Source organism: Cynocephalus volans, chromosome 9 (assembly GCF_027409185.1).
Source record: "Cynocephalus volans isolate mCynVol1 chromosome 9, mCynVol1.pri, whole genome shotgun sequence".
In the NCBI taxonomy this organism is placed as follows: Eukaryota; Metazoa; Chordata; class Mammalia; order Dermoptera; family Cynocephalidae; genus Cynocephalus; species Cynocephalus volans.
Window position 1 is genome coordinate 2,275,591 of NC_084468.1, and position 21,067 is coordinate 2,296,657.

The following is a 21,067-nucleotide window of genomic DNA, read 5'->3' on the forward strand; positions in this document are numbered from 1 at the left end:
ATTGTTACTTTTCATCAGTTACTTCTCAGCAAAGCAGTTCTTAGTTTACCACTACTTTGTAGAAACTGGTATCTATTGAAGTATGGTTTTCTTGTTTCCCTTGCTCTTTGACCCTGGGGCTGCCCTGCCGAAACAGCGAGTTCAGGCCCTTGCTTTTATCCTGGGTGGCTGATCTAGACTTGGCTTCTTGCTTTCACATCCTTAGTGTCTGCTCCAGCCTCCCTCCCCTTCTCCTCTGCTGTGAAGCACGGTGGGAGAGTGGGCACAGCTGGTAGGGGTTGACCAGTTGGTTGGTTTGTGTGCAGGGACTATAGTCTTAAAAAATGGTAACAGTCTACCTTTACACCCACTGAATGCTTACTCTGGGCCAGGCAATGTGCTGAATTCTTACCACAACCCCTGGAGGTACGTATTTCCAAATTACAGATGAGAAAACTGATACACAGAAAGACTGAGTGATTTGCCTGAGGTCGCACAGCTAGTAGAAGGGAGAGCTGGCACCTGAACCCATCAGACTTCAGAGACACAGGACTAGAGTTCAGATCCAGCTCTGTCTCCTGACCACCTCCTCGTGACGGAGCCGGGAGAGGTCATCCCTGAGCTAGACGTTTGGTCACAGCTGTTGTCTTCATAGCTCAAGAGTCCCTCCTCTTCTCGCCACCTCACTACCATTGCCGCCACATTTCTCATCCCTGCCTGCCTGCCTCAGTGTCATCCTTCCCCCTTCTGGTTCATCCGCCCTGTTGCCATGGAGTGATCTTTGTAATCGACTGACCAGGTCATCTCACTCTGCTGCTTAACAACCTCTGTGGCTCCCTGGCCCCTTCAGGACAAAATCATACAAAGTTGTCTCTGGTTTGGCCTCTGCCCCCACTCATCCTGCAGCCTGTTGAGGTAGAGCATGCTGTCCATGCCCATGGTCAACCCTGGGCTCTGTCCCTCATCCCTTACTTCCTCCGCCCCAGCCAGGACCTCAGGATTCTGTCAACAGAATCCTCCCAAAACCCTCCCGCTTGAGTTTACAGTATTCGCTGCTCATTTCTGCCTCCTAAAGGACGTGATTACCAGGTGTCCTTCCCAGCGCCAGACCTATAGGGCAAGGCTCGTACCTGGGTGCTCATTCATTCCAGTAGTACATAAATCCTGCAGAGGGAAAACTGTGCCCATCATTGACAGGGGGTGGGGGCAGAGGACCAGGATCCAGATGTCACATCCCCTCATGAAGCATACTTAATTTGGGGGAAGGCAGACAGTAAACCAATAGGCTACAAGTAGGTCTTGAATTGTAACTGTGGTCAGTACTAAGTGGGAACGTGATGGACTCTGGTGTGTTTAATGAGCAGGTTCGCCTTGGTCTTGGGTGGTGGAAGCAGAGGGAGTGGCGGCTTCTCTGAGCAAGTGAGGCCTGGAGCACGAGTGGGAGTGAGCGGAGAGTAGCGTGTTCTGCATCGTGTACACAGTGTGAGCAAAGCACAGGATCAGGAGGGACCTTGGGGGTTCAAAGGCCAAGGGAAGGCCTGCATGTCCAGGGGAGCAGGGTGGAACAGAGGTAGGTGGGCCTAGCTCCCTGGGGCCTCTGGGCCCTGTTAAGGACAGGGTTTCACCTTCAGAGCAGTAGAAGCCATTGCTGCATTCTAAGCAGGGGAGTGACGCGCTCATATTTGCATTCAAAAGAGACTACTCTGTCTGCTGTGAGGAAGAGGACTGGAAAGAGGCTGAGGCGCCAGTGTGGAGGCTGTCTCGGGAGTGCGGCTGCGAGAAGGGGGCACCCTCAGGAGCTCCTTAGGCGGTCAGCAGACACAGCCTCGTACCTGGATGTGGGCAGAGGGGGAGGAGGGCCCAAGTATGGCCAGGTATGTGCAGGGAGCGGCCAAATGGATGGTCACTCCATAAGTATGTGATGCTAGCTGGCCGCTCAGACCCTCGCCACCTTCCCTTGGTACCTTCAGAAGGGTCTGCCCCACAGGGCCCGGGGGGGCTTGCTGGTGAGGGGCTCCTTTGAGAGCACCCTTGGCTTCAGAGCACAGCATAAAATCCCTCTGGTTCTTTAGACTTAGACTGAACTTTGCCCAAATGTAGGAGGAGATCAGTATGTGAGGGATTTACCATTTTCATCAGTGATTCCAATGTTAACTTGTTAGTGATGATCATTAAAATGTCAGATGAGAATAAGTCATAGGAACAGATCTTGCCTATGAACCACACTTAAAATATGACCAGATAGGAATGTTAGAAGTTACTGAGTTGTCAAAAGTTTGTTCAGATGTATTCCTTGAGGCATCAGTTGCTTTTAAAATCTACATCTGGTTGAAATTTGACCTGTCATGTATAGTCTTATGAATAAATCAAGTACGCACTTTGGGAGATGTGCCCCACCCATCGACACAACTCAGGGTGAGCATACCTACAAGGTGTCTAGTAATGATTTGTCTGTTTGTAGTTTAACTACTTAGGTAAACAGAATATTAATTTTGATATGTGATTAGAAAATTTTTTTTTGTAGGCTTTACCGCCAGCACCTGTTCAGAATCACACAAATAAGCATCAGGTATTCAATGCATCTCTTCAAGACCATATTTATCCGAGCTGTTTTGGGAATACTCCAGAGTGGAATAGTTCTAAATTTATAAGTCTTTGGGGATCAGAAGTGATGAATGATAAGAACTGGAATCCTGGCACTTTCTTGCCAGATACAATTTCTGGTAAGGAATTTGTTAAACTTCTTAAAGTTTTGAAATCATCTGAGCTGAGTGGACTGACCTCTTTGTTGTAGTCTCCCATGGAAGCCCTGGTGCAGCTGTGCCCAGCTGCTGCCCCTCACCTCTGTCTCCAGTGGGAGACCCCTCAGGGGCCTGTCGCCATGCTCCATCCTTTAGCATCTGCAGCCCTCAATCCTGCTGCATGGGTGGAGCAGAGCAAGGGTCTGGTCTCCGAGGCTCAGCAGCCGGCCTTCAGTTCTTGAGCAGTGGTGATGACCAGGCCTCAGCCCAGTGCAGTGCACAGGGTCAGGGGGACAGGGTTGACTTGAATGTTGTGACTCATGTTCCTTTTCTCTGATTTCTGTATTGACCCTACATAGTATCTGTCCCCTTTAACAAGATCCTTCATCCTCAGCTGCTGAGACTCAGCTTTTACTTCAGTCACAGGGCCAAGGGGGCACCTGAGGACGGGCTGGTACCTGCACATCATCTCTGTCTTCATGTGGCTAGAGCTCCTGGTAGCCCCACACCCAACCCCTGTATGTGCTCAGAACAGCAAGCTAGACTTGACACCTGACCTTTGCCTGGAAAGGATTGCTAGCTGTGTGACCTTGGGCAAGTTGATTAGCCTCTCTGAGCCTTCGTTTCTTCATCTGTAGGATGGGATACAGTACCAACCTCAGAAAGTAATTCCGAGACATTGAATAACTTCGAAAAGCACCTCCCACAGGAATTGGCACACAATAGGTGCTCCGTAAATTTTTTCCCCTTAATTAAAATTTAGTTGACTAGCATCATCCCAGTGGAATCCTAACTTCAGTAGGAGCCCCACTATCAAGTGTTGAGTTATCAGCATGTCCTTTAGAGTTTAGATAAGTATTCTTTCTGTTAGAAGCCTGAATTTTCCCATTCTTCTCTACAGGGAGTGATATATTAGGGCCAGCACTCTCAGAAACAAGACCTGAAGCCCTCCCTCCTCCATGTAGCAGTGAAACACCTGCAGTTTCGGATAGTAAAGAGAAAAAAAACGCTGCAAAAAAGAAATGTTTGTATAATTTCCAAGATGCTTTTATGGAAGCAAACAAAGTTGTCATGGCTACTTCCTCAGCCACATCCTCTGTGTCGTGCACAGCAACTACAGTGCAGTCGAGCAACAGCCAGTTCAAAGTGTCATCCAAGAGAGCACCCTCAATAGGTAAGGCCCTGAGCCTCGGTGGCCCTGGGCAGCAGCTTGGCTCTCTCACTTCTTGTCGTCACCTTCCCCATTGGTTTACTTGGCCTCGCCAGGGGCACGAAAGTAATGACTGGCCTGAGCGCGCTCATGCTGCCAGTTCCTCTGGGGTTTCCTTGCTCTGTGCCTTGCCTGCACCTGTTGATCGTGCTGTGATAGGAAGAGGTGGCAGGATTCCTTGGAAGCTGCTTCAGGAAAATGCTGAGCGAAAGAGAGCAGGTGTGAGGTGACAGAGCAGCCTGTCGTTCTGCCTGAGGTGCAGCCCCTGCTGCCACACAGATTAGAATGTTTCCCAACAGTGAGAAAGGGGCCTGAAAGCAAGAAAGCGAGCAGAGACTGATGACACATGTTGTTGGGACAGTTTGAACGTCAAAAACAATCACGAAATGGGTTATAGCACACAAATGAAGTCAGGAATCCATAGGGATGCTCAAACAAGGGAATAGGGTGGGGAAGCTCTTTTTTGCAGAAGCTGCCACCACTACATGTATAAGGGCAGAAGTAGAAAGTCACCTCCCTGCAGCCAGCAAGGTGATAGCTAATTCAGGTAAGCAGCATAAGTGGGTGTTAGGAACATTGGATATCAGTTTGGGGAATGTAGTATTTTTCACTGTCCAAAAGCAGCATCCACAGGAGACTGACGCATTACAGAGGGACGGTGGGCACCTTACTCTGGTGACATCTTGCAGACAGCCTCCTGCACACTGTCACAGAACAAACAAACATGAGGTACTGCCTGTTGCCATAAAATGAGAAGGATCAGACATAACCTTTGAATGATTTGTGCTCAGAATGTTTCACCTAAGCCTAATGAGAAAAGATGAATGCAAATTGGCAGGCAGCTGGCCTCTTTAAAAATGTCAGTCTTGTGAAAGTGAAAAAAAAAGTTTAGAAGAGGCTGGGTCAGGGGAAAAGCTATAGACGACTTGGGAGAAATAGCAGAATTGAATACAGATTGTACATTAGATAAGAGTGTTAAATCTCTTTGGTGTGATGGTGGCATTGTGGATATACATCAGAATGTTCATGCTCTCAGAGTTCAGGCTGAAGTATTTAGGAGTGAGAGCGACTTGCATCTGTTAAACAAAATAAAAAGTGTATGCGTGTAAGAAATAAAGTAAATATGACACAGCATTAAATCTCGACAAATCAAGGTCAAGGATGAATAAGTATTCTTTATATTATTCCTTCAGATTTTCTGTAGGTTTGAACATTTTCAGAACATAAACGTGGTAGGAAAATGTAATCAAAGAGGACATGAATGTCTGTCTCTTCTTCAGCTGTTGGCAGTGACTCTTGCATCTCTAAATGCAGGTGATGTCTTTCATGGCATCAGCCAGGAGGACCACAGACACTCGGCACCCGCTGCTCCAAGGAACAGCCCCACAGGCGTGGCCCCGCTCCCGGCCCTCTCTCCTGCCGTGCTCTCGCCGGCCTCCACGCCTCACCTTGCAAATCTTGCAGCCCCCTCATTCCCCAAAACCGCAACCACAGCTCCTGGGTTTGTGGACACGCGCAAGAGCTTCTGTCCTGCCCCTGGGGCACCCCCACCTCCCACCACAGACGGCTCCATTAGCGCCCCTCCGAGCGTGTGCAGGTGAGCCCTGGAGCCCAGATCCTGATGGGGAAGGGGAGGTGCACTCTGGAAGGCAGGCACCATGCTGTTGCACTAACATCTCCAGAAACTGAGCCCCAGTGAAATGCAGAGGGAATGCAGGGATGTCCCCAGCAGAGGCCATTGAGGGTGGGGGGCAGTCTCTGATCTCAGCCTCTAGTTCTGCAGAGGGAACATCAGAGGCTATGGGCTGCCAAGGAACCATGGGCCAACCACCCCTAACACTGGCAACATCAAGGAGTGTGCCTTCTTTGTTTTTTAAGTTGTATTTGTGATACGTTGGATAGAATCAGAAGAAAATGCACAAAGTGTGCATAGTGAAGCACAGCACAGCAAACGCTGAGCAGTGTTTTTTAAGACAATTTCCATCACTTTTGAACTTGCCTGTTCAAGACTATCCCCTCCTGCCCCTCACAGTCACAGAAGGAGGCACTGGAGAGACCACATGTGTTCCTATTCACTAGCGCCTTGGGAGCACCACGAGTGGTGCCCGCACACACCATCTACTGGCTGCACACGCTGTGACCATAGGCCATGCTCCCCTGCACTGCCTCTCATACCCGAAAAGAGCAGAACAGTGGGCAGTGGCGAGAAACAGTGCCAAGTCAGGGCCTCAGGGGGTCGGCCACTTGCTGATAAGCCTGTGTGCGGTTTTACAGTGACCCTGACTGTGAAGGGCACCGCTGCGAGAACGGTGTTTATGACCCCCAGCAGGACGAGGGGGATGAGAGTGCAGACGAGGACAGCTGCTCCGAGCACAGCTCCAGCACCTCAACTTCCACCAACCAGAAGGAGGGCAAGTACTGTGATTGCTGCTACTGCGAGTTCTTTGGGCACGGCGGGGTAAGTGTGTGAAGTGAATGTCTGGTGATGCTAGAATGGTGCAGCATTCGTGCTCTCTTGCAAGAATGACATTCTAGGTTGAATTCAGGATATGGTTATGTTGTGTGTAAAGTTTTATTTACAGCATAGTTAAAATCAAGATATGGTCTGAAATAGCAATTCCACTTCTGGGTTGTATTTATCCTAAAGAAACAATGAAAAAATGTTTGCCCAAAGTTTTAGCTATGCGTTTTTATTGTTGCGTTTTTATATTTGTGATTTCTAGAATAGTTGATGAAGTAGGATGTGGCTACTAAATACCCAGAAGTAGGAAATTGTTAATTATGGTATGTCCATACAGTGGAATACTATGCATATGTGTAGGGTTTGATTCCTGCTGTTTGAATGCAAAGGATGTTGATACATATACATACTTTGTACATCCTTCCAGAGCAATAATTTTATATGTACAAGGAAGATACCACCATGGTTCCGGGGAGATGAGCAGGAGGAAAAGCAGGCACTTGTAGTTCTTTTTCGGCTTTATTTCTGTTTGCATTTCCTAAAATGTGTACATTTTTAATAGGCAGTAAGAAATTTGGCAGTAGGATTGAGAGCAAATGTTCTTTCTTCCCAGCATGAAGAGGAAACCTACAAATAGATGGAATGATGTACAGACATGTTTATTGACATGAAAAGATAATCACACTGTGTTAAATAAAAGGTAGATTAATCAGTATGTGTAAGTTTTTCTTTTTCAGTTTACAAAATCCATTTGTGTACATAGTTGTACATACTTTACCAGATTTTTCACAAGTATATAAATGCAACTTTTGGGTGAGTTGGTGATAGGTTTGTTTGTTTGTTTTTTTTTTTTTTTCCCTGACATCTTTTTTTCTTACTTATATTTCACAATGAATATGTACTAGTTGAGTAACTTAAAAAAACAGGTTATTTTTAGAGATATGGTCTGAAAATTGTTACACTGTCAAAATTGTTAAAACTTGAAGCTTAACTTAGTTGTGTTCTTGTCTTAGCCTCCAGCCGCACCAACAAGTAGAAATTATGCAGAAATGAGGGAAAAGCTTCGTTTACGGCTGACCAAGAGGAAAGAAGAGCAACCTAAAAAAATGGATCAGATCTCGGAAAGGGAAAGTGTTGTTGACCATCGAAGGGTCGAGGATTTGTTACAGTTTATAAACAGCTCAGAGACCAAACCAGTAAGCAGCACTCGGGCAGCCAAGCGAGCAAGGCACAAGCAGAGGAAGGCAAGTGGCAGTCTCAGGCCTGGGTTCTGCATGCAGCTGGTCCCCAGGCACCAGGTTGAGCCTAGAGGAGGTCAGGGCTTAGAGTTCCTTCGCATGCCCATGATGCTGCTTCAAGAGGCCCTGTCCGTCCCTGGTGGCGTGAACTGGAAGCTGGTTAAAACCTCAGGAACACTTCCTCATTTGAGTCATGGGTTTGTTAATGGATCCACACAGGCCTTCAGGTTCTCATGCTGGCCTTCGTGGGGACTGCAGCTGATCCTCCAGCCCCATCTGTGCGAGCACCTTCTTTCTTGAGGAATTAGAGGAAGGATGAGCCCATAGTTGTAAAGAAAGTGGAAGTGGGGTCCATGTGGGCTTTTAGAGCCTGTGGGTGAAGAAGTGACTGATATGAGACCGGGCAGGGCCCTCGGCACAGTAGTGTCTTCTGGACACGAGTCTGAGCAGCACCCCTACCCCATGCTCCTCTTGTCTTGTCCCACTGGCCCTTCTAGATGAGGGCCAGCGTGCGGCAGTGACAACAGAGGGTGGAAGAACCAGGTGACCGGCCTCTGTGGGAAGCCCTGGGCAGTTCCCACCTCACCGGAGGGTGCAGAGGGTCCCAAAAAGCAAGTATCTGCTTGGCCCAGTGGTGGGGCTGTGCATAGGTTTGACCTCTGGTCTATCAAGTGAACAGAACATTCAAAGACTGTGCCTGCCAGGAAATGAGAAGTCATATTCTTTATTTCCTGTTAACATTGGAAGTGATGGGAACAGGCCTACTCTATAATTTGTGCCCCCCACCCCCACCCCTACCAGGTTACTCTTGGAGGATTTTTCTCAGAGCCCCTATACTGAAGTGATTCCAAAGGTCCTCCTGGTTTTGACTCCCTAAAAACGTCAGGTTCTGACAGCCAGGTGAGGGCTGCGTGCAAAGGGGACTTGCAGAGGTTACTAGGCGGTGACAAAAAGACGGTTGCTTGGGAAGAGACGCAATCCCTGCCTTCAGCTTGGTCAGGCAGAGACAGGAGGAGTAGGAGGACAGCCCCACAGTGGACCAGAGCTTGGGTCATTTGTCCTGTGTTATTGCTTCCAATTTAGCTATTAGTTGCAGTTGTTCCACTAAGAGTATTAATCATCAGTAGCACTGCTTGTACCTCATAATCCTAAAGCAGGTCTGAACAGATTGTCAGATCTAATTTGGAGGTTTTGGGGGAAAAGAAAAGCCTGTTTTGCCCCAGAAGATCTGGGTTTGCCAAGCCCCCCTGGAGTGGGGAGAACATGGTATATTCTCCATTTAGGAATGTCCCAACATCAGGGGGTCTGAGAGTGGTTCAGGGCCCTGAGATCTCCCACTGGGATTCTCTGGAGGCTTCTGGGACTCCTTCAGGTGCTTTTCAGGGGTGCTCTCCATGCCAGGCTCTTGCCCTCTGACCCTGCAGGCAGTTTGGATCTAGACTTCAGGCTCAGCACCCACTCACACAGTGTGTGACCACTTGGTGCTCTCTGTCTAACACCCCATCATACAGAGCAGCCCACAGATCTGCACTGACGCTCGTTGACCAGCTGGCTGTTGAAATGAGGGCAGTAGTTCACATGTAGACTCTGCCCTGTAGCAGGTTCACCCCGTAGATCTGTGCTGTGGGAGCCACTCTGCTGGAGACTAGGGCACTTGCCCAAAGTAGGTGTTTTCACCTGTTTGTTACCTGTTGGTGACGAGATGAGGAGCTTGCAGCAGAATGTAGACCAGTATGCAGAATCTGCCAGTGGCCCATGAGCGCTAGCACGTGTGGTGACAGAGCTGATTTACCCTCTGGCACAGCCCCAGTGCCACTGTAGACCCCATTGTAGGGCACCTCCAAGAACTGCCTCCCAGGGAAGGCTTCCCTTTTAACCTATGGAGCAAGTATTTTATTTTATTTATTTATTTATTTTTTTATAAATTTTATTTTATTTTTTTTTATTTTGTTTGTCGTTTTCTCGTGACCGGCACTCAGCCAGTGAGTGCACTGGTCATTCTTATATAGGATCCGAACCCGCGGCGGGAGCGTCGCCGCGCTCCCAGCGCAGCACTCTACCGAGTGCGCCACGGGCTCGGCCCTGGAGCAAGTATTTTAAATAATTTGTACTAGAACTGTCAAATTAAATTTTTTAAAAACCATGTCATTATTAAATTTTTACCATAATTTTTAAAGTTTTTTAAAAGACAAGTAAATTTGTCTCCTAAATATATCATGAAAAATAATTTAATCTTGGAAAGTACCTTTATATTTTCCCAGGCAAAATGTTTTTGCCGGTTTCTGAGAAGGACTCGCCTCTCTGTGGTGGGAGGAGGCACGCTTCCTACTCTCAGGGGCTTTCGTTTGTTTGCTCAACAGGAGGAATAGTTTGCACCTATGCCCCTAGAATATATCACTATTAAATGCAGTCTTATGGAATGAAAATTATTTATGAAGTCAGATATCTTGTTTGCCATGTAATATTGAATATTTTTCAAAGTCATTTGCTCTGTCACAGTAGTGAAAATATATTGGAGCTTTTGTTTATATGCTAGAGCGAGAAGAAGAAATTCTGTTTTTTAGTACACATTTCTTGCATGCCCTGTTGATACAGGCAAATGCATCAGCATCAGCTTTCACCTGGAAAGGTGTGCTAGCCAGGGGCTCTGGCGGCACACAGCAGCCTTCACTGCTGCAGGGTCGATCTGTAGTGTCAGCTCCGTCACCCACCTGTGAGGGGTAGCCAGCTCCCTGGACACAGCTGCTTTGACCTTGGTTTGTGTGCCCAGCACCAAGTCAAATGCTATAAGGCAGTTTTTGTTAACCTCCTCTGCCTGCCCCCAGTAAAGTAAGCATCTACCTTGTTAGATGTGATAGTTGTGTAGAGTCAAATAATTGGAGGTAGATGTGTTTTAAATCTTTGACTTATTATAGCCCCTTTCAGAGTTTATGTTCCATTATGTGATTTGTTTTTGAAATTATCTTAGTGTTCTGTATGTCTTAATTTTTAGAATACTTGGCTGTTGTCTTAAGTTGCCTTCTCTTTTGGCATCGACAGCTAGAGGAGAAGGCTCGCCTGGAAGCCGAGGCCAGGGCCCGGGAGCACCCGCACCTTCAGGAGGGGCAGAGGCGGCGGCAGGAGGAGGAAGATGAGGAGGAGGAAGAGCACTTCAAGGAGGAGTTTCAGCGGCTTCAGGAGCTTCAAAAACTAAGAGCTGTGAAAAAGAAGAAGAAGGAGAGGCCAAATAAAGACTGTCCCAAGCTGGACATGCTTGCTAGAAATTTCCAGGTACCAACAGAGTCTGTCCCTAACTCTGAAAACATCCACAATGGCTCACTAGAGCTAACTGAAGGACCAGAAACCTCATCTCGCTCCCCTTCCAGACACATGGACCACACAGAGCCCAGGCTGGGGCCAGGAGCTGATGGGGATGCTGCAGACCCCATCGACCCCAGAGACTCCAAACTTGCCCTCCATGGGGAGGCCAGCGGGAAGCAGCACGAGCCGCTTGTCTTCTTCTTGGACATGATGCATCGCCATAAAGAGGGCAGTGGCAAACAGAAGCTGAAGCAGATTAGCAAGGCCAGCAGCGAGCCAGCCAGGAGGCCTGAGGAGACCCTCAGAGCCACCGAGGGGCAGCCCAGACCCCGGGCCCAGACCGAGCCAAAGGCTAAAGTGGTTGATCTCCCGTCCCTCGCTGAGCAGAAAAGAGAGGAGAGAAAGGTCAACAGCAACAACAACAACAAAAAGCAGCTGAACCACATCAAGGAAGAAAAGTCCACCCCCGTCCCTGCTGAGCCCACCTCCCCTGGAGAGCACCAGCAGAACCACAAGCTGGTGCCGGCGGACTCTCCACAGCCCAAAGGCAAGAACAAGAAGAACAAGAAAAAGAAAGGAGACAGAGTCAGCAGTTCAATTGGTAAATGCACAGCAAAGAGAAAGCGTTTCTAGCCCGTGGCTTTGAGTTTTCTGTGTGCAATGTGGTAATATGCGGAAAGCACTTGCTTTGACATTCTCATGCAGTACTGGAGGTTGGAGCTGTCTCACCTGTCCCTTCCTTTGTGCATTTGTGGCTTTTTCACCAGCAATAAGGGACAAACAGCCATTGTTGTTATATTTGGTTACTTTGAAATAATCTTAGACTTACCAAAATGTGGAAAGTGTAGCGCACTCCTGCCCTCTCTGGTCCCCTGCACCGCGTGGCACCACGTCCACCTGGTCCTTCCCTCCCCCTGCTGTTTTTTGAACTAACAGCGTAGTTTTCGCATATGCTGCCCCTCACCCTCAAATACTTCAGAGTGTATTTCCTTAAAGCAAGGATACTCTCCCGTAAAACCACAGTACAGTGACCAAAACCAAGAAGTTTCCACTGATAGAGTGATGTAATCTAATTGTACATCTCACTCATATTTTCCCAGTTGTCCCTTTAACACATTTTAGAGCAAAAAGAAAAAAAAAAAACAGTTCTTGTTATTTCTCCTGGCATAGGATCCAGTCCAGAATCACATGTCATCTCTCTTTAATTTCCTTTAATTTGGATCAGGTCCTCAGTCTTTGTTTTCATGGCCTTGACATTTTCGATGAGGATAGCCCATACTTTTTTAGAATGTCCTTCGGTTGGGTTTCGTGTGCCGTTTTTTCATGATCAGATTCAGATTGCATATGTTTGGCAGCAAGGCCATGGACAAGATGGGTCCCAGTTAGTGCATTCCGTCAGAGACATAGAACGTTATCCTCCCTTCACCAGGGATGTTAGCTCTGATCCTGGGGTGCAGCAGTGTCTGCCCAGCTTCTCCACGGTCAACTTAGCATTTCCCTTTTGCTAATTAATAAGTCTCTTATGGGGAGATGAATGTCCTGTTTTTTATCAAACATTTACCCACGAGTTCTAGCATCCATTAATGGTTCTTGCCTGAAACAGTTATTACTGTGTTGTTTGCCGCATGGGGGTTTTTCTAATATTATTCCTTCTACGTTTGTTATTTGTCATGCTGCTGTAGGGAGAGCTTTTCTCCACCTTCATTCGTTTAATTACTACTTATATCAGGGTGGATTCATGGATTCTTACTTGATGCTGCAGCTCATAGTCCTTTGCTAACACTATTTATGTTATACTCTGGTTGTCCCAGATTCGGTCAGTCCCCCCTCAGGGTGGCTTTTTGCTGCATCCTTTCCCTGCAGCCCCACCAGCCTGTGACACTTTGTACTTTTGTCGTAGTTGGATGCTCCAGACTCACCTAGTATCTTTGCTCGCCCTGCCCTAAACTGGCCGTTTCTGCAAGGAGCCCGGTTTTTTAGTGGAGGGTGGTATGTAGAAAGCCAGACCTGGACACGGTGGCGTGGCATTCCTTCCAGGCCCTCGCAGAGAATGCAGCGTCAGCAGGGCTTGGAGGGTGGGGCATGGGCATGCAGCCTGCACACACATCCGCGTCTGTTTCTGCATCTGATTTCTGTGTTACAAACCATGAGCTCCCATGGATACTCCAGTCCCACTCCAGTGGCATGCTCTGTGTTGTCACCTCCCCTTCCATGTTTGTGACTCTTCTGACGGCGAGAACCCGGATCCTGTTGCCATGTACTTCTGCTCACCTGTTAAATCCTGGAATACAACAAAGTGTATTCTGCGGAAGCCTCTGAACTTGCTTTTGGTGTTTGCACAGTTCTTTTTGTCTTTTCTTTTCCTTATTTTTAATTTTTTTAATTTTTAACTTTTTTTTGTCTTTAACCTGAGGGTATGTACTGGTAATACTATGTTTGAAAGTGACTTGAACTAGTTCTTTTTCCCTTTTAGTACAGTTGTGTATTTAAAACAGTTACACATTTAAAGTTTGTTTCTGTTTCTGTTCCGTTTTGTTGTGGTCCCCTACTCCCATCCCTCGTTTTATTTTTTTCATCTTATTCTCATCCATCCCATGTAGGTAACTAATCGGTTTATTATTTGCTTTTCTTTTTTGCACAAAAGGTAACATGCTGTAGATATTGTTTTGACCTTTGCTTTCTTTTTTTCTCTTAATCCCTCCATATCAGTTCATAGAGATCCTCCTCCGTTCTTAGAGCTGCATAGTTCTGTGTTTGAAATGTACTCTATTGTATTCAACAGTTCTCCTACGTGTGAGTATTGAGGTTGTTTCTAATGCTTTGTAGTTAGAATCAGTGCTCCAGTGAGTACTCTTGTCCGTATGTATTTTTACATTGTTTGGAGACGTATCTTCAAGGCAGTTTCCCAGGAGAGGGAGTGCTCAGTCAAAAGGTACGTGGGCACTTCCCAGACACTTCCGAGTTGGCCTCCAGACCCTCCAGTTGGCCCTCCCACCAGCAGCCTTACTGACAGCGTGTTGTCATACTTTTGTTACTTCTGCCAGTCTATGAGTTCAAATCATTCCTCAGTGTAGTTTTCATTGGCTTTTTTCTCTAATTACAATGAGATCAGTGCGTGTGCACACGTGTGCGTGTGCGTGTGTGTGTGTGTGTGTGTGTTTTGCTGGCCAGTACAGAGATTGAGACCTAGATCTTGGTCTTATCAACACCACACTTTAATCAAGTGAGCTAACCAGCCAGACCTGGTCAAGGTATTTTTTTTTTTTTTTTTTTTTTTTTTTTTTTTTTTTTTGGTCGTTTTTTCGTGACTGGCACTCAGCCAGTGAGTGCACCAGTCAGTCCTATATAGGATCCGAACCCGCGGCGGGAGCGTCGCCGCGCTGCCAGCGCAGCACTCTACCAAGTGCGCCACGGGCTCGGCCCGTCAAGGTATTTTTAAGGGCTATTTTTGTATCTTTTTTGTGAATTTTCCATATATTTTTTTCCATTTTTTTTTAAATTGAGTTTTTGATCTTTTTCTTTTTGTTTTTAGGAATTCTTTATACTTTATGGATATTAGTCTTTTGACTGTGTAATATGCTGCAAACATTTTGTCCTGGTTCATAAGTTGTTTGACTTTGTTTAATAGCTATGTGGAAGTTTTCTTTTTTGCTTTTATGTAGCTAGTTTATTAATCTTTTATTACCTCTGGGTTTTAAATCATTGTTAGAAAACTTTATCCTAACACTGGGATTAGAGAGGAGTGCCCATGTTTCTTCCTAGTATTTGTATGATTTCACTTTTTTTCATTTAGATCCTTGATACACATTTGGAATTTATTCTTGTGTATGGTGTGAGGTGTAGATTCAGTTTTATCTTTTTCCAAATGGTTAACCGGTTGTCTTACCACCGATTATTAAAAAGTTCATCCTGCCCCAATGATTCAGGATGCCACTTTTGTCCTACAGTGAATTTCCATGTGTACTTGGGTGTGTTCCTGAAAGTTCTGCTCTTTTTCTCTTTGTTTACTCCTTTACTCATGTGCTCTTATTACATCGAGTTAAGTATTTTTAGAGGTTGTACATGTTTCATTTTCTTATAGGGCTGCTCTCTCCTAATAGCTTTTCTTTTTTTAGTGTTTTCTGTATCAGTGTGCCTAACTCTATAAAAAAAAAAAAAAAAGCTTGTTGGTATCTTTATTGGGATTGCATTAAATTTATAAATTAATTTAGGGAGAATTGATGCCCTTTTTATGTTGATTGTCTTTTCCAAGAACAAGGGATGTTTTTGCATTTGTTCAAGTCTACTTTGGGGTCTTTCAAGAAAGTTTAAATTTTTCTATCGTAGGTTTTTCACACTTCTTACTAAGTTTATTCGTAAATATTTAATCATCTTTGTTTTTAATTTAAATGGGATATTCTCTACCATTATATCATCTAACCCTGTGGTGTCCAGTACAGTAGCCACTAGTCACATGTCACTATTGAGCTCTTGACATGTGACTAGTCCAAATTGAGAGGTTATACGTGTTAAAAAAACAAAAAAAACAAAAAACTGGACTTTGAAAACCTACTATTAAAAAAAAGCGAAATATCTCAATATATTTTTTATATTGATTACATGTTAACATGATAATATTTTGGATATATTTTATTAAATAAATATATTACTAAAATTAATTCCACTTGTTTCTTTTTAATTTTTTAAATGTGGCTACTAGAAAATCCTAAGTTATATATGTGGCTCAGATTGTATTTCTACTGGATATTTCTGTATATGAAAGCTATTAATTTCTTTGTATTAACTTTATATCCTCTGCTTCACTGAATTATTTTATTGTTTGAATCTTACTGTTGATTCTTTAGGGTTACATGTGTTCTGTTGTATCTCTGCAAACAGAGAAAGCTTTTTACTTCTGCTTTTCCACTTAACGCCTCTGATTGTTTTCTCTTGTTTAACTGCATCCTTACTGATCTTAATGGAAATGACTCTGGTGTTTCCACATTAAGTAAGATGCTAGCTTTAGGACTAAGATTTATATGTTTTGTCATGTTAAGAAAACATCCAGTGAGTCCTGCATTTCTGGGGTGTTTTTATTAGGAATGGGTGTTGAATTTTATCAGAGGTCTTTTAGCATCTATGGAGATAATCGTGGTGTTTCTTCTTAGAACTATTAATATTCTGTATTACTCAATTTCCTAAAATTGAGCCAACCTTAGATTCCTGGAATAAAGCCCACTTGCTTGTGGTAAATTATGTTCTTTGGTTTTGGGTTCCGTTTGCTCTTATTTTATTAATTTTGTACATAGATACTCATGACAGATCTGTAACTTCCTCCTTTGTTTTTTGGTACTGTCTGTGTTGGCTTTGGATATCAATATTATACTTGCCTCATGGAAACACTTAGGAACTCTTTTGTTTTTTTCATTATCAGTGTTCTGGAACAATTCACGTTGCATTGGGACAGTCTTGGCGTTAAAGGTTTGATAGGAATCCTCTATGCAACTCTCCAGGCCTGATACTTTCTTGTGGGATAGTTTGTTGACAGCATTCTCTCTTTCCTCCCTGGAAATTGCTCTAATATCTTTATCTCTAATGAGGTTAATTTTCATAAACTATTTCCATAATAAATTATCCTTCTCAACTAGATTTTCAGATTTATTTGCATAGATGTCTGCAAAGTAGTCTCATAATTTTTTTAAAAACCTTATTTTCAAAGTTATTTTCCCCTTGTCATTTCTTATTTTGTGTTTTTGTGTTCTCTCCCTATTTTGCTTGATTTAGTTAGTGGTTTATCTGTTTTGTTTTGTTTTGTTTTGTTTCTTTTCTTAACTAGAATCTTTATTAATTAGGTTTACTGTTGTTTTTTTCTCTACCTCCTATCTAATTGCAATTTTGTACCTGTTGGCCAACTGCTTTTTTATTTCTAAAAAAATGTTGGAATTTAGGAAAATTCGTTTTGTCCTTATGCATTCCTTTATACTTCCCCTTTTAGTGCCCTAGTGCCTGTGTCCCCTGCGTGTCCTCTTACAGCCTGCTTTGTCAACGTTGAGGGGATTCTCCAACACCCCCTCATTGCCTCTTTAGCAAACAGCAAGCTAATTCCATTCTTTCTTCTTTGCTCTTTCCTGTCTCTTCTCTTCATGTTCTTAATTTGCATTATTTCTGCTTTGTCAGAACACCCAACATTCTTGGGTGCACAGTTAAATCTGGTAATGCTCATATCGATCCTTCTGCGGTATCCCCAGGCATCTTCTGGTTGGGCGAAGCTCTTCCTCGGGTGTTCCACCTCAAGTAGGGCTACGGAATTCTCTGAGCTCGGGCAAGGTAAACAGATTGCTGCCATGATGACAATGAATAGACAGCTTGGTTGGATGTAAAATTCCTGGGTCACACTTGCTTTCTACCTGTTCGATTTAGTGTTGTTGTAAAAAATGTCGTCTTGATACTGAATCTAGTTAAAGTTGTGTTTAATTTTTTTTCTTACACTAATATTTGATAGGCTGATTAGTGGTGCTAATCAGGAAAAAAGAATATTAGAAACCTGTGTGTTAGGACAGCCCTTCCAGCAGATTTGCCTACTCTGTGTGTGTTCTTGTGGCTGGAGCTGTCCTCTCCGAGCACTATTCATGGGATGGCTGTTGAGACTGGGCTTTCTCACCCTTCACTCTCTACATCTGTAAATGCTGCTGCCCACTTCGCCCTTCCTCAGCATCAAGTGTTCCCCCGATCGGTGGCAGCATTGTTGCTGCTGCCGCTCAAACCTTTACAGATGGCGAGTCGGAATGCCCGCCCACTCCTGCTGCACCTCTCTATGCAGGTGTGTGGAGCCTCTTGTGGCAGGGCTGTCCCCACTCCCGTTCACATCTGCTGTTCTGCACAGGGCTCAGGGTGTTGGCTGCATTTCCTTTGAACCTCGTTTTTTCCCTTCCACTTGGGTTGAGATTCCCAAAGGTCAACTCTCCCAGGCGGTGTTGCTCTTCCTCCTGAGAGGAATGCACCCAGCCTTTGGTCCTAGACTGCCCAGTCCCCTGGGGCAGCAGTGACTGTGGCCTCAGACCACGGTGTGCCCTCGTGGACGCGAGTGTGAACTGGCCGTCGTGGAGCAGGTGCAGGGAGGACAGGTATGAGGCTCATGACAGGCACGAGTGAGCCCAATTGAATTTGTGCTTAATATTCTTACAATAATAGAGAGCTTTGTAATTGAGTATCATCTAATCCTTTCCAGGCTTTTCACATATGCTGTATCATTTCCTTTACAGTGTCACCACCCAGCCTTATCCTCTCTTGCATGATGTAAAACATTGCACGGAGACAGTAGACAGTAGTCCTGCAACCTGGACAGACACAGGGGAAGCGGGAGGGCTCTGGGCCACTGGCAAAGAGACCTTCCAGGTAGACGCTTGGCCACAACAGAGGCCGGGGGTGGGGGTGTCGATAGAGCACATCAGAGAGGCTGCAGGCTGGATCGGAGTATGTCTTACAGGCTGGGGAGCAGGGGAGTGTAGCAGCCGTGAGAGGAGGGCTGCTGCATTGGGATCACTTTGTGGGGATTGCTCTGCAGAGGCCAGATCAGGTGGGGTTAATGCTAGAACCACAGAGCCAGGAAGAGAGGTGGCTGGTGTGTTGTAGTCCAGGCCAGCACCAAAACAGTAGCAGTGGGATGGACAAGAGCAGGGGTCTCCAGCTGTTTAGAATACCCAGCATGGTGAAAGGTATGATGTGAGAGAGGGGAGTGGGAGAGAGAAGGGTCATCTCTAGGTCGTGTCTTGGCAGGCTGGGCGTGTGGGGAAAGGAGCAGGCTTGTGGCAGATCAGACAGGCTGCAGTTTTGCCCATGTCTAGGGGTCAGGTGCCTGCAGGGTGGACATACAGGAGGAGGCTATTTGACGTATGTGGTGCTCAGGAAGGAGGTCTGGGCAAGGGTGGAGGTTTGGAGGTTCTCAGCATCCAGATGGTTGAGACCCTCAGGGATGTGGGGAGGGAGGGAGGAGGCACAGAGGAGGAAGACCGAGGGCAGGAAGCTCTGGGTGCCAGCAGGGCACTGGTGGGGGAGTCCGTGTGTGAGGGCCATCGTCACCCAAGTCCTTAGAGAGAAACTGCCTGGTGCTGTGTGTCCTCAAAAATGTTAGCTGCTTTTACGTAAGTAAAACATGCCTTAACTGTGCAACTGTGGAAATGCCCTAGTATTAATTAGGAAGGCAAGGGTCTTTGTTTATTAAAGATTCTGAAAGTTGTCCCTGTAAGGTCTGCAGGGAAATGGAGACTCGCCTTTAACAAAGAAACGTTGGTGTTCTCTGCACTCTAACTCTCAGTGATGGGGCCAGATGCTGCTCGTGCACTTCCCAGCCCTCCCAGCAGCCCAGCCAGGTGCTGATGTGGCCTTTGTGACACACGAGGCTCAGACAGGGCCCGGGAAGGTGCTCAGCATTGAATCAGATGTGTGGCCAGAGCAGGAGAGAGGAGTTGAAATTCTCAGTCTTGGCTGAGATTACAGGAAATTGAGTGATCCTCTATCAATAATCTCCCTGCTATCCTGCCTATTTTTAAAGGGTTATTTAATTGCAGAGTGAAACGTAGCCTTGCTTATGTTTAGAACAGCATGAAAAGTTTTTCATGAGGTCTTTGGGTGTCATGTGTGTGAGATGAGTACCTGGGAAAAACTGCCTTCCTGAGGGTCGATGTCTGGGTCCTCTGCCATGCAGGGCACATGCAGGGGACCACACTTTCCCTGCCTTGGGCCTGCCTTCTGGGCAGCTTCTGCGGGCAGCTGTGCTCTCTCCCTCCAGCAGAGACTTAGGACATGAACCCTGGGCTCACATGTAGCTTAGTTTTCTGGGAATCTTCTTCTAAAGGTCTCTCTGATGGGTTGGCCATTGTGGGGAGTCTAGGTTCCAGCAAATAGACTTCTTCTGACAAGACCCAAAGTTGCTTTGCTCAGCAAATGTGTGAGTTGCACAATTTCCATTTTGGACCTGGATGTTCAGAAGCACACCGGAAAGATATGCCTTTCTTTGACCTTCTGCAACATCTCGTCAAAAAAATTTTTACAGTTTGTGCAGTTGTATAGACTAAGTAAAGCCAAATGATACATTTTCTTCTGGTAAGATGGCCTGCGATTGTGTGCTCTTGTGATTTGACTCTCTTCTTTGCCTTTATTTTACAGATGATGTCTTTTTGCCTAAAGATATTGACCTCGACAGCGTGGATATGGATGAGACAGAGAGGGAAGTGGAATATTTCAAAAGGTAAATGTGAAGACTGCATGTCTGAAGCAATGATGGTTTCATGGTTGTAGTACATATTTGGTTTTCTGTCTTCTGTGGCCGTCCCATAGTTGTCTTGGACGAAATTCCGTCAGCAAGCCCAACAGCCTGGCTACTGAGTAGCAACACACTCACACGCACACACACACACACACACATGGTACACGCGCACACACACACAGTGCACGCACACACACACACGGTACACGCGCACACACACACGGTACACGCACACACACTCACACACACGGTACACTCACACACGCACGCACACACACACACGCACACGGTACACACACACGGTACACGCACGCACACACACACACACACACACGCACACGGTACACACACGCACTCACACCCACACACACGGTACACGCACGCACACACACTCTCTCACACACACGGTACACGCACACACACACACACTCACTCACACTCACACTCCTACTCCTCCCCTCCCTCAGTGTTCAAAGAATAATCGATCACAGTGGTTCTCAGTGTCCAGGACCAGCAGCATCACCTGAGAACTCAGGCCCCTACCCAGGCTTGCTGGATCAGATTCTGGGTTCTGGCAGGTCTTCCAGGTGATCCTGATGTGTGCTGATGATGGGTGAATACACTGGTGTGTCATGCTTTTAAGGAAACAGGTAACATTTCAGATACTTTCTCAGTTTTCCTGATGGGCAACCTTTGTCTGTACTGTGTTCAGTAATGTTTTATCTACTATGTGAATTACGGCAACAAAAATTTATTTTAAAGCTCTTGTTTTTTCTTTTGAAGTACATTAACCTCTTTGTTTCAATACACACACACAAAAGAAGCAGTGAGCTGTACAAAAATTCATTAACTCATATCTGAAATATTGTAAAATTCTAAATGTTTCTGGAAAAT

General features: G+C 45.8%; 1 protein-coding gene across 1 annotated transcript in view; it reads left to right on the forward strand.

The window, feature by feature from the left end:
* FAM193A (family with sequence similarity 193 member A) overlaps positions 1 to 21,067 on the forward strand; it is a 165,093-nt gene that overhangs the window by 134,732 nt on the left and 9,294 nt on the right. The window contains exons 14-20 of the mRNA XM_063108299.1: positions 2,504 to 2,702; positions 3,622 to 3,894; positions 5,245 to 5,527; positions 6,205 to 6,388; positions 7,405 to 7,635; positions 10,669 to 11,530; positions 20,074 to 20,155. Of these exons, the coding sequence (XP_062964369.1) occupies positions 2,504 to 2,702; positions 3,622 to 3,894; positions 5,245 to 5,527; positions 6,205 to 6,388; positions 7,405 to 7,635; positions 10,669 to 11,530; positions 20,074 to 20,155 (2,114 nt within the window). The remainder of the gene's footprint in view (positions 1 to 2,503; positions 2,703 to 3,621; positions 3,895 to 5,244; positions 5,528 to 6,204; positions 6,389 to 7,404; positions 7,636 to 10,668; positions 11,531 to 20,073; positions 20,156 to 21,067) is intronic.